This window comes from Glycine max, chromosome 7, assembly GCF_000004515.6.
Source record: "Glycine max cultivar Williams 82 chromosome 7, Glycine_max_v4.0, whole genome shotgun sequence".
NCBI classification, from domain to species: domain Eukaryota; kingdom Viridiplantae; phylum Streptophyta; class Magnoliopsida; order Fabales; family Fabaceae; genus Glycine; species Glycine max.
This window is the reverse complement of record NC_038243.2, coordinates 41,569,061-41,581,512: the sequence shown is the minus strand read 5'-3', so window position 1 is coordinate 41,581,512 and position 12,452 is coordinate 41,569,061. Positions and strand designations below refer to the sequence as shown.

Sequence of the window (12,452 nt, the reverse complement as noted above, 5' to 3'; positions counted from 1 at the left end):
TATATTTGTCGTACTTTTTATATTTTCAAGCCCTAAATTTTGCATTTTTATCTTTTAGGAATGTATTTCTCGACGCGATGGGAAGACGAAGAGTAAAAAATAATCCACATTGACAATCATTTTGGTGACAAATTTGTCTCTTTGTGTCACGTAGACTATTTTATCAATGATAACGAACGTAAGTAAGGATAGGACATATTTATTGCACTTTTATTTTATAGAAAGGTGATCGATTGGAAGTAGTAGAATAGGAAAGGATTCCTTTCTATAGAAAATAAAAAATATTTTCATCAAATTAAAAGTATACTTTTTTTACATTTATATTTAAACATTTTAAAGCATCAATAAAATTTATTTAATACATTCAGAACATATCCTTATAAACACAATGAAAAGTGGATTTTTTTTTGGTACATGAATTGAAAACTTTTTAAATACACACAAACAAGAAAGAAAAAAAAAAAGGAAAATAGAAGGAAGGTCAATTGAAGGTAGTGCAGTAGAAGAATAGGAAAGGGGTTCCTTTCCTTTAAACGCCGTCGTTGGCATCGCCGCCCGCAATGAGAAAAAACAACACACCGCAACAACGAGATAGATAGAGAAAGAAACTAAGAAAAGAAATAAACAAACACGTTTGAATTGAATTTTCTATTCTCATCTCTTTTTCGACCCCAACAACACAATCCTACCCCCCTGTCTCTCTCTCTTCTTTCTATCTCTAACGAAACCCTAACGAAGACCTCTTTTCTTCATTCTCTCCCCGATTTCAATCCCATGCTCCGATCTCTTCCAGCATCGGTGAGTTTTATTATTTTTCTATTTATTTTTATTTGACTTATTTTTATTCTATTTAATAAAAGAATTGTCTTCGCGAAGCTTCAATTCCTGTTCTTCTTTTTCTGTTTTTCTATAAAATCTTTGACCGGATTCGTTCTAATATGTTGTATCATTGATGGATTTTGCAGATCTGGTATTGCCTTCGTTCTTTTGCATTTTTTTTTTCGTTTTTTTGTTTCTCTATTTTATTAAATTACTCCGCGAGTGGGAGGTTTTGACATTCGAATTTGTACAAAACTTATTATTAGAGTTTGTGAAACTATTAGAGTTTATGAAATTTAGGTCTATGATTTGTTTCTTTGGGTATGAATGTTATTGAGGGGTTTCCGATCATCGTTATTGTTGTTGATATTGTTTCTGGTTTTGTTTATTTTCTTTCTAATAATCTTTTTGTTACTTTTTTTCATTCTATGATCGTGGATTGTGCTGATTCATATGAATATTTACGATTTGTGCTCTGTATCAGTTTGTTTGTGTGGCTTCAGTTTTTGATGCCTTAGATTTTTCATCTGAGACAGTTTTCTTCGTTAATAAGTCGAATTAGTCTGTGTGTTTTACTGGAATTTTGTTTTGAGTTTGAGTTTGACTTTCATAGGGTTCTGTTATGGTCATGTTTGTATCTATGTTTTGTGCTGTATCTTATTTAATATGGCTTTGTTTGTTTTGATCAAGTCAATCTTCGTTTTTAGAGTTGAATGGTCCCGTCTGTTTCGGTGGAATTCAGTTTTCAGTTTTACATTCAAGGGGTATGGATATAATGATATCATTGAAGTGAGCAATTTGTAATCGTATAATTTATTTTTGCAGGTTTCATGCGATTTGAGTTTGGTTAGTCAGGAAATAATTGATGCATGATGATAGTAGAAATGGATAAAATGTCTGCTTGCTAACTATTTAATGAATCATTGAAGTGAGCAATTAGTAATCTTATAATTTTTAATTTATTTTTGTAGGTTTCATGTGATTTGAGTTTGGTTACTCAAGAAATAATTGATGGATGATGATAGTAGAAATGGATAAAATGTCTGCTCCTTCATCAAGGGAGCGTGCACAACGCCTCTATGAAAAGGTATCCCCCCTCCCGCCTCTCTTTTATGGCCATTCACTGTGCTGGAAACCTTAAAAAATTGATGAACAAGCAACATTTTTTTGGTGTAATTTCTTATATAATCCTTCAAGCTAAATGTAACATGAATCTGGTTAATTTTAGTTGATTAAAATGCTCTGTTGGTATTGTGGTCTATCTAAATTTTCAATTCGAGCCTTTATTTCCTATAATGTTGACTGCTATTCTTTCTCTGATATTTTTTAATGATTTTTAAATTTGTAGATTTTTTGAAGTTACTTACTGAATCAGTAAATCTCTTTTTCACAAAAATTACTCTAGATAAAAGTGACCATGACCATGTGAAAGACACCATAATAAATTGGCACTAAGTAAGAAAATGACAATACATTGGCACCAATCAGTGAATTGAACTGCTACACTGGAGATTTTTTATTCCAAAGCTCAAGTACTTCATTTTTAAACTCAAACGAATAAATATATTTATTGAGAATTCTTAATGTTCTTGGATTGTCACTTACTAAACACAAAAAAGAATGACTATACGTTCAAATGAAAAATTTAGCAGAACTTTTAATTTGCTGTTGTTTTCCATGGTTTTCTTGTTTTTAAATTTTAATATTGATTTGCATGAGGTCTTTTTGGTGATATGAATACTAGAGGTCTGTTTGGTAACATTAAAATTGTTTGTTACTTAGAACCTGGAGTTGGAGAGTAAGCGTCGGAGGTCGGCTCAGGTGCGTGTCCCATCAGATCCTAATGCTTGGCAACAGATGCGTGAGAATTATGAAGCAATAATTCTTGAGGATCAAGCTTTCTCTGAGCAGCACAATATTGAATATGCTCTTTGGCAGTTGCATTATAAGCAGATTGAGGAGTTTAGGGCATACTTCAGTGCTGCTCTTTCTTCTACAAATGCAAACTCATCTCAGGGAGTGAAAGGCCCTGCGCGACCTGATCGCATAAGTAAAATAAGGCTACAATTTAAGACTTTCCTTTCAGAAGCAACTGGATTTTACCATGATCTTATTACGAAAATCAGAGCTAAGTATGGTCTTCCTCTTGGTTACTTTGACGATTCAGAGAACCGGATTGTGATGGAGAAAGATGGAAAGAAATCTGCTGCGATGAAGAAAGGCTTAGTAGCTTGTCATCGTTGTCTTATATACTTGGGTGATCTTGCTCGTTATAAAGGAATGTATGGTGAAGGTGACTCAATAAACCGGGAGTTCACTGCAGCTTCTAGTTATTACTTGCAAGCTGCATCTCTTTGGCCTTCTAGTGGGAACCCCCATCATCAGGTTTTTGGCAGTCCTGCATCCATTTTTATTTTTTATGGTTGATTTATATTTTTTTTACTTATGTTTCATAGTTTTTATATTTCATTTTAATGAGTCTGTTTTTTCAGCTTGCTTTGTTGGCTTCATATTCTGGGGATGAGCTGGTGGCTATCTATCGATATTTTCGTAGTCTGGCTGTAGATAGTCCATTTACAACTGCAAGAGAAAACTTGATAGTTGCATTTGAGAAGGTAATGTGACCATGTCCCCATGGGTTTGCTCTTGTTATTGTTTAAGTAATTTGTGTTTTATTCTTTGTTTTGACTTGTTATCCAGCCCTTATCTTTATATCTTGATTGATGCTTTGCATACTTAAAGTATTATTATGAGGATGAGATTCAGTCATTCTTACTCTTAGTGTTTGATGCTTAAAATTAAGTGCATTAAAAAAATGAGAGGTTATAAATTTAAGATCAGTTGCAAGTTAGTAAAGCCATGTTATCTGTACACATCTTAGGTGGAGTTCATGCACGTATTTTGAGTACTTAATAATATTAATTTGGTGGGTTAAAAAGCTTTAAAGAAACATGCTGTGAAAGCTAGTCTGTCTATTTGACCTTGGACCACTTTGGGCTTAAAGAATATGTCATTGAACTCAATTCTATGATTATTTTCATATTGTGGTCTGTGGTGTGTTAAATTTTTCCGCCTGTTTTCACCCTTCTGTTATTTATTGTCTGTGATCCTTTTGAGGCTTTACATTATAATTATTCTAACTAGCTATTGTTTTAATCCATGATAGAATCGTCAAAGTTTCTCTCAGCTTTCTGGTGATGCTAAAACTCTTGCAGTCAAGGAATCTTCTGGGCGATCAACTGGCAAAGGAAGAGGAAAAGGGGAAGCAAAACTTGCAACAAGGGGTATTGGCGTTGATGCCAGTCCTAGAACAGGAGCATCCAGTATACAGGAAACATATAAATACTTCTGCACCCGCTTTGTCCGTCTAAATGGAATCTTGTTTACACGCACAAGGTGTATTTCTTAACATTTCTTTGTACTTGCGCTGATGATTCATGTGTTTTTCTGACCCTTTTCCCCTTTGTTTCTCAAATAACTTGATAGCCTTGAGACTTTTGCTGAAGTTCTTGCTGTTGTAAGCTCTGGGCTGCGTGAGCTTCTGTCTTCCGGTCAAGATGAAGAGCTGAATTTTGGTACAGATACTCCTGAGAATGCACTTGTCATTGTCAGAATTGTCTGCATTCTAGTATTCACAGTTTACAATGTGAACAAGGAATCTGAAGGTCAAACTTATGCAGAAATTGTACAGCGTGCTGTTCTGCTTCAGAATGCATTTACAGCAGCTTTTGAATTGATGGGCTACATAATAGAGAGATGTGCACAGCTGTGTGATCCTTCTTCTAGTTATCTTTTACCAGGCATTTTGGTTTTTGTTGAGTGGTTGGCTTTTTATCCAGATCATGCTGCAGGCAACGATGTGGATGAAAATCAGGCAAATTTGAGATCAGAATTTTGGAATCGTTGTGTATCCTTCTTGAATAAGCTGCTTTCAGTTGGGCCTATGTCTATTGATGATGATGAAGAGGAGACTTGCTTTAATAACATGAGCAGGTACGAGGAAGGGGAAACTGAAAACCGACATGCTTTGTGGGAGGACTCTGAGTTAAGGGGATTTATTCCACTTCTTCCTGCACAAACCATCTTGGATTTTTCAAGGAAGCATTCCATTGGAAGTGATGGTGATAAGGAAAGAAAAGCTCGGGTCAAAAGGATTTTAGCTGCTGGGAAGGCTTTAGTAAATGTGGTTAAGGTTGATAAACAAATGATATATTTTGATTCAAAGGCGAAGAAATTTGTAATTGGTATTGAGCCTCAAACCACAGATGATTTTGGTCTAACCACTGATTCAGGCATGCCTAATGCAAAACAGTTAGGGCAAGAAAATCCTGCAGACCAATCAAAGATGGAAATTATTCAGTCAAACCAACACCAGCATATGGAAGGAGATGACGACGACGAGGTTATTGTTTTCAAGCCTATAGTGCCTGAGACACGAGGTGATGTGATTGCCTCATCATGGGCACCCCATGTGGGTTTGGAACCTGTTTCGAAAGCATCTGGAGGGGATTTAAAATTTCATGTTAATTCTACTTCTAATCCTCTAAGTAACCTAAGTCATCAAACTTCATCTGTTTCTGGTAGTGGTATGGTGCCTCAACACCTGCAACCCGTTCAGCCGCATACATCAAGTTGGTTAGAGGAGGAAATTTCTCTTGCTTACAATTTAAAAGGTCTTGGGTTATTTGAGAATGGACATGTGATGAAACCTGGTCTACAAGAAGCTGCTGGCTTCTCCAACCATGTTTCACTTCCTTTTCCTATCCAACAATCTATAGGTGCTGATACTAATGCCATGTTTTATGGTTTCTCGAAAGCTTTGGAGTCTGTAGTACCGTCCAAAGTTGATGTTATTGCATCTTCTGGAGTAGTTACTGATAATTTAGCTGTAAACACACCAACTTTGCCAGTTGGTTCAAGAAAAGCCCCAGTCAGTCGACCTACTAGGCACCTTGGACCTCCGCCTGGTTTCAGTCATGTTCCTCCCAAACAAGGTATTGAATCCACTGTTTCAGATGCTATTAGTGGGAATCCAATTATGGATGATTACAGTTGGTTGGATGGATATCATTTGCATGCATCAACAAAAGGATTAGGCTCCAATGGCCCTCTTAACTACTCTCAGTCAAATGCTCAGCAAGTCAGTAACAATGGCTTGAATCCTACTGTTAGTTTTCCCTTTCCTGGAAAACAAGTTCCTTCTGTGCCTCTTCAAGTGGAGAAACAGAATGGTTGGCAAGACTATCAAACTTATGATCTTTTAAAATCACATCATGATCAGCAGCTTCAGCCACAACAGCTCACAACTGGAAATCAGCAGTTTTCTCCTCTGCCCGAGCAATTTCAAGGACAGTCAATGTGGACAGGTCGTTACTTTGTGTGATGTCAGTATGAGAGTATAGATGGTATGCTTCTGGGACAGATTTTATTTATTGCTGCTTGTTTATTGTTTGTTTTTTATGTTCATTTTTCAGATTGCTAATATAATTATGTATTTGAGGTCCTTGTAGGCATATTGCGAATGTGCTGCATCCTTTTGCTACTCAAACAAACTCCAACATTGCTGTCTCGTCATTGAATGTTGTTGGAGTTTCTTTGGCCTTGGCTTGTTGCAGGCACTTGCTACTACAAAAGGTGAGTACCATATTCTTCAATTTGTTGATATTTACAACTTTATACAACTCAAAACAAGGATGTAAGTCGCACCTATACTTTCACTAAAGGTCTTTGTGTATATTTCTTAATATTGCTGTTTTGGTCTGGACTACTAGCTTTCAAAAAATGTTGTAAACTGTTGAGGAACTATGGTTGCTTCCACTTATTTCCGAGTTGTCTTAATTTTTTTTTTTTTGACAAATCATTACAGATTATGATGAGCTCTAGCCCAGACGAAGGAAGATAAACATGCATCTTTACCGTTCAAAATTCGTATGAAGTAAATGGCCTTGTCTGGTTGGTTGGGGTGGATAGGTGGTGATAAATAAAAGACTATTCAGTTGTCTTGGAGCTTATATCTTCTGGGATTGGTGGCGTCGCAATGGTTTGTTCGCTTCTCTAGTGGAAATGTCATAATGATGCACCTGTAAAAATCGTTGTTACTATCATTTGGTTGCAAGTGATACGTAGTGCTAGCCCTTTTTTCTACCGCAATGCTTCAGACTTATATATAGTTGGGAAGGTTGGTAGATAAGAAGTGGATGTCAAAGTTGGATAATGGGGTATGATATATTATTGACATTATGGGGCTCACTTGTTGAGCACGTGTTTTGTTAAGGTTCTTATTATGTGTTGTGTATGACGAGTGGTATATGTGGTTCATTTCTCTTTTCCCTAAGACGAGGGGTTGACTCGAACTTCAAAATAAATTTTGGTGGATTGTTGAATGCATATCCATCTTGGTCTGTATGAGTACAATGATTTATCTACCCATAGTCGGATTTAGCATATTTTTTTGGTTGTCATGCTAAGAGTCTTAATGTTGTTAAGTCGTGTTTAGAGGATAGTCAATTGTGAATGATTTTCATATTCTTTTGGGGATGCGGATTCTACTTTAAGCAAGCGTTGCCCGTGTTTGCTAGTTTGTCAAAATGAAGTAATTGCTGATTATATATAAATTTTCACGCAAAGTTCCCTTCAAAGAATGTGAAGGGAGAAGAGGAAAGGAAAGAAAGAGAAAATGTTTCTTTTTCTGTTGGTTTGATTCGCAGGTTGTTTTGGGTGAATTCTTTATTTATTTATTTATTTTTTCATAAATTTATTATTTATTAAGCAGTCTTTTATTATTATGATTTTGACTATTACAAGATTTTGTTTATCCTTTATTCTATACTAATTGTTTTATATAGGAAAATTTGTGTCCTCTAAAGCTTCAGTTAGTCTTTTTTTTATTATTTTAATTAAACTTGTTCTTTTTTTTTTGTATTGATTGTTTTTTTAAGTCTTTTTTTATTTTTTTTTATTAAACTTGTTCTTTTTTTTTTGTGTTGATTGATTTTTTAACTTTATCTTTTAATTTTGTGTTTTTTCGTGTTAACTTGTTTTCTTCAACTACAATGTCTATTGACGAAATTTACACAAGATATTTGACGTGGTTAAATATGAAATTTGCGTATGATCTTTCCAATGCCATTGGCATTCCCTTCTATTGATAGCTTTTTTTTTTATCTCTTTTTTAACATGACCCTCATACATGACCAAGCTATAATGTGGGAAGGAAAGCTAATATGACTCGGTATGTGATGCTTTGCATGATGGGAGGGGAATGTGATGTTGGAGATTGGGATGGTGACGAGCATGCTTTGGTTTTGATCAATTATTGCCATTAAAAATAGTGGGGAGCTGCAATTGGTCCTTTCCTTCTTTGTTAATGGACCCCAACCTTTCCATGAAAAGTCCATTTTGTCCCTCCCTCTTCCTCCTTCCTCTTCCCACATCTTCTCACCCCTGCCCCCACCTTCTCACCCAATCCTCAGGTCCAGAATCGTGGCTCCTTCCTCCCCTCGCCATAGTTGCACAACCCTATCTCATCTCCTCCTCGCATGTGACCTTCACCTTTGAGGCTTCGCACGTGTAACTCCTCTCCACCATTATTGTTGTCACGCACAACATTCCTAGCTCGAGCGACCTTCACCTTCGAGGCTCCACATGCACAACTCCTTTCCACCATTGTGCTATCGTGCACATTTACCACGGCACACTCCTCTACCATAACAAAATTGCATTTCTGCATGGATATTTGGTCACAAAGAATTGTGTTTTCGTTGTACTAAGTGTGGATAAAAAAAATATACAACAGAAACACGATTCCATTGACAAACACACAACGACATTATGTTTCTATTATTTTATTTATTTTGCACTCCTTCACACAATGGAATTATACTTATGTAATTTTGTCTTTCCACCCACTAATACAATGTAAGTACAATTCCATGATACAATGTGTGGAAGGGTATTTTTGGAAATTGAAAATTGGTGGGGCGAATAGCAATGAGATCAGGATCAATAGTAATTCTCAAAATAGTGGTGAGGGTCCTATAGGACCCATACTATTGTTGATTTAAGGGTATCAGCTTTTGCTGATTCAAAGGGTGGTTTGGGATTCATGATGAAGATGATTAACGAAGATATGGAAATAGGCCAATTAAGGTGGATTTTACAATGACTTTAAGTGGAGAATAAAAGACCAGGTGGCTAAATAAGGACAATCTATAGGTGGTTTACAAAGGTTTTTGTTGTGGTTTCAGAGTTTTGATGGTAGTGTGAGATTGAAATGGATGGAAGAAAAAACTTAGTCCGCAACACTTATTACGTTTTGGAATCAATTAAAAACCTTCAAATTTCATGTTGTAAAGTTTCATGAGAAACACAGTAAAGTTAGAGGAAAATGTTAATATGAAATGGTAAAATTAGAAAATTAAATAAAATAAGTTAGAGAAAAACATTAGTCCAAAAGAAAAAGTTATAGAATTAAATTGAATAAAGAATTAGAAGACTAAACTTAAAATTAAATTGAACTAGAGAATTATAATTATAATTTTGGGTGATGATTATTATAAATTATATTTAATTTTGCAAGAGAATATTCACTTTAAGAGTATTGTGTTTATTATGATTAACATGATATGTTTACCATTTTTCTCTACAAAATTTATAAATTGAATTTTTATATTTACTAAAATTTACAACACAATTATTTTTAATTATTCTATTTCATTTTGAATTATATTTATGAATATACCTTTCTTATTTGGTTTGCAAGGGAAAGAAGAGAAAATTTTAATGAAAAATATGATAGGAAAAATATAATTTCTAGACAGGTTAGGGTGTAAGTGTGTTTATGTAAGCGTTTTTTTCGGTTGAACGAAAAAGTTTGTGTGTGGAGTTTTGTTCAACATGCATTGAAAAGCGGAAATGCTTTAAACTAAACACATGCTTAGTCAACATAGTCCAAATATTGTAAACTATTTTTTTCCCTTTCAAAATTTCCCGATATTAAGGAAGAGACATAAATGAAAGATTATTTTTATGATTTAGATGGAGTTGTTTTCAAAAAGCAAGCTTTCAATTTTAGTTCCAAGTTTTATTTTTCTCCAAATTAGGACTTAAGGGAAAGATTGTTCTTGCTGCAGAACATACATTTGAGGAAGAAGCCATGCTTAATTACTTGAATTGTTTAATGTTCATACTTGTTTTAGTCGCATATTCTTAAGCATTGTTTTCAGTTTTATGTAAGAATTGTCACAAGCAGGTGGTGGGCATAGTTTATGAGATGATAATGTAGTTAAAGAGGGAAGGGTGATGCATCAGTTTAGAGAAGCATTATCAGTTTCAAAATTTCACAATGACACATGTTCTATTCATAAGTTATAAGTAGGAACCACAGGGTCTTTGGTCCTCTGTTATTCTATATGGAGAATTTCGCACAATCATTGCAGCCCCAATTCTTAGAAGCTTGGAAGTGGAATATACTCATCCAATTATGTTTTTTTTTTTTATGGCTGGGATGTTTTGTGTAATTTATTCTTATTATTATAATTATTTGTGTAATTATTGCTTAAAAGAAATTGAAATATATTATTTATTTTCTTTAATATGAATTAAAAAACAATAATGATTCGTGAAAGAATTATTATTGTTGTCAACAACCGGTTGAAAGAAGGTTATAAAATTGATAACAATTTTTTAAAAACTGAAAACCATAAAAATCTGAAACTGAATTTTTTTACCCCAAACAGGCCCTAATTAATGTGTGGACTATTAGGGCCTTTTCAATAAGGGTTTCTTACTAGGGTTTCTAGCACAAATTTTGAGAAAATTTGTGGTTCTGGTGGTGTCATGTATAATTTTGCTCCATCATAAGAAATTTAAAAAAATCTCAAGAAACTCACAATTTTTATATTTTGTTGTTTTCACTTAATTATAGTTCAAATACAATAATTTTTTTATTATTATGTATAAAAATATTAAATATTAATTATTGATGAAAATTTATTCTATTCAATTTTTTTATAATAAGTTTTAAAAAATACACAATACATAATAATATTCAATTAAAAACAATGAGAATTACATAACATTAAAAAGAAATACATAACAATGGAAATACATTCTACATAATAATAGATAATAATAATAGATAATTAAACACAATGAACTTGAAAAGAACAAAAAAATACATCACGATGAAAAAATATGTGATGCTACATAAAATTAATTTTCATTATTTTGTGTTAAAAAACGTTTTCAAATATGTTCAACCAAATTTGCATGAAGTCACTGGTGTTTTTCTCTGCTATGAACCTTTGCTCTCATTTGGAAGTATGTTGATATGAAAGTGGGTGAGCACCAGAAGATATTTCGTTTGTCAACATGTCATTACCTTCATTATCATAATCAATATGATTTTGAGATGTGTGTCGTTCGTCCTCAACAATCATGTTATGTAATATGATATATGCATAAATTATATTCTTCATTGTATGAAACATCCTAGAAATGTGTTGGACGACCACATATAATTGCAAATTGAGATTGAATAACTCCAAATGTGCGATCTATATCCTTTCTTGTTGATTCTTGTCATTGTGCAAATAATTTTCTCTCTTCTCATTATAGCATTGAAATGGTCTATACAAATATAGCAAAGTTTGGATAAATGTCATTTGCTAGATAGTACCACATATCATTTTGGGTTCCATTCACTATGTATTTCACCACGGACATGTGTCCTGACAAAACATCATTAAACACATTGGACACATTTAACATGGTAATGTCATTATTTGAACATGTGGTGCCAAAAAATGTATGTCAAATCCATAAGTCTTGTGATGCCACAACTTCAAGAATGATTGTTGGGTTTACATGATCACCTCGACAAAATTGGCCTTTCCACACAACTAGACAATTTTCCTATTCCCAATGCATACAATCAAGGAACCTAACATACCTAAAACGCCACGTGTCGCTCCCATCTCTAGTAGTCTTTTAGTGTCTTTGTTATTAGGCCTCCTCAAGTACTCATCCCTAAATATTGCACAAATTCCTTATACAAATCTTTGTAAGCATTCCGATGCAATGGCTTCAACAATCCAAATACACTCGTCCACACTATCACTGGGTGAGCCATATGCAAATATACGAAGAGCAACAGTGCACTTCTGCAACAGTGAGAGGTCTTTTCTATGTGATGCATTTATCCTCATTTAGAAATACTCATCACGATTGCGAAGGGCCTCTACAACTCGAAGGAATACATGTCTTCACATTTGAAACCTTCTTTGAAATTGAGTCTATGTGTATATAGGATTTTCAAATAAATAGTCATTGAAAAATTGATCATGTCCTTCTTCACGATTCCGATGTACCACCTTTCTTCTCAATCTGTGACCACGAGTGACCTCGACTTGTTGTTCTTTTGTGTTGTCTTCAAGTTCCTCATCTACCATTTGATCTAAAAGTGTGTCTAAATCGATGTTTGGGTCCATTATATGAATAATTGAAGTGTTGGAAATCAAAGAATAATATTGCGTGATTTTTATGAGAAGATGTGAGAATGAGAAGATTGCACAATTTATATAGCATGATTCATAACGACTAATTTTGCAATGGTTACTTTTGTAACGACTAGT

General features: G+C 34.1%; 1 protein-coding gene across 2 annotated transcripts; it reads left to right on the top strand.

The window, feature by feature from the left end:
- The first annotated feature begins 467 nt into the window (after positions 1 to 467).
- On the top strand, positions 468 to 7,265 carry LOC100779982 (protein SMG7). 2 transcript variants are annotated; one of them, XM_003529435.5, is made up of 8 exons: positions 468 to 798; positions 1,791 to 1,906; positions 2,602 to 3,204; positions 3,312 to 3,434; positions 3,986 to 4,215; positions 4,306 to 6,224; positions 6,330 to 6,453; positions 6,686 to 7,265. In XM_003529435.5, exons 2-6 carry the CDS (start codon positions 1,835 to 1,837, stop codon positions 6,200 to 6,202), a joined length of 2,925 nt encoding a protein of 974 aa, XP_003529483.1. In that variant the 5' UTR covers positions 468 to 798; positions 1,791 to 1,834; the 3' UTR covers positions 6,203 to 6,224; positions 6,330 to 6,453; positions 6,686 to 7,265. The 2 variants fall into 2 exon arrangements, with proteins under 2 accessions (XP_003529483.1, XP_040873344.1); XM_041017410.1 differs by having other exon boundaries at positions 485 to 798; positions 4,306 to 6,453.
- The last annotated feature ends 5,187 nt before the right edge of the window (positions 7,266 to 12,452 follow it).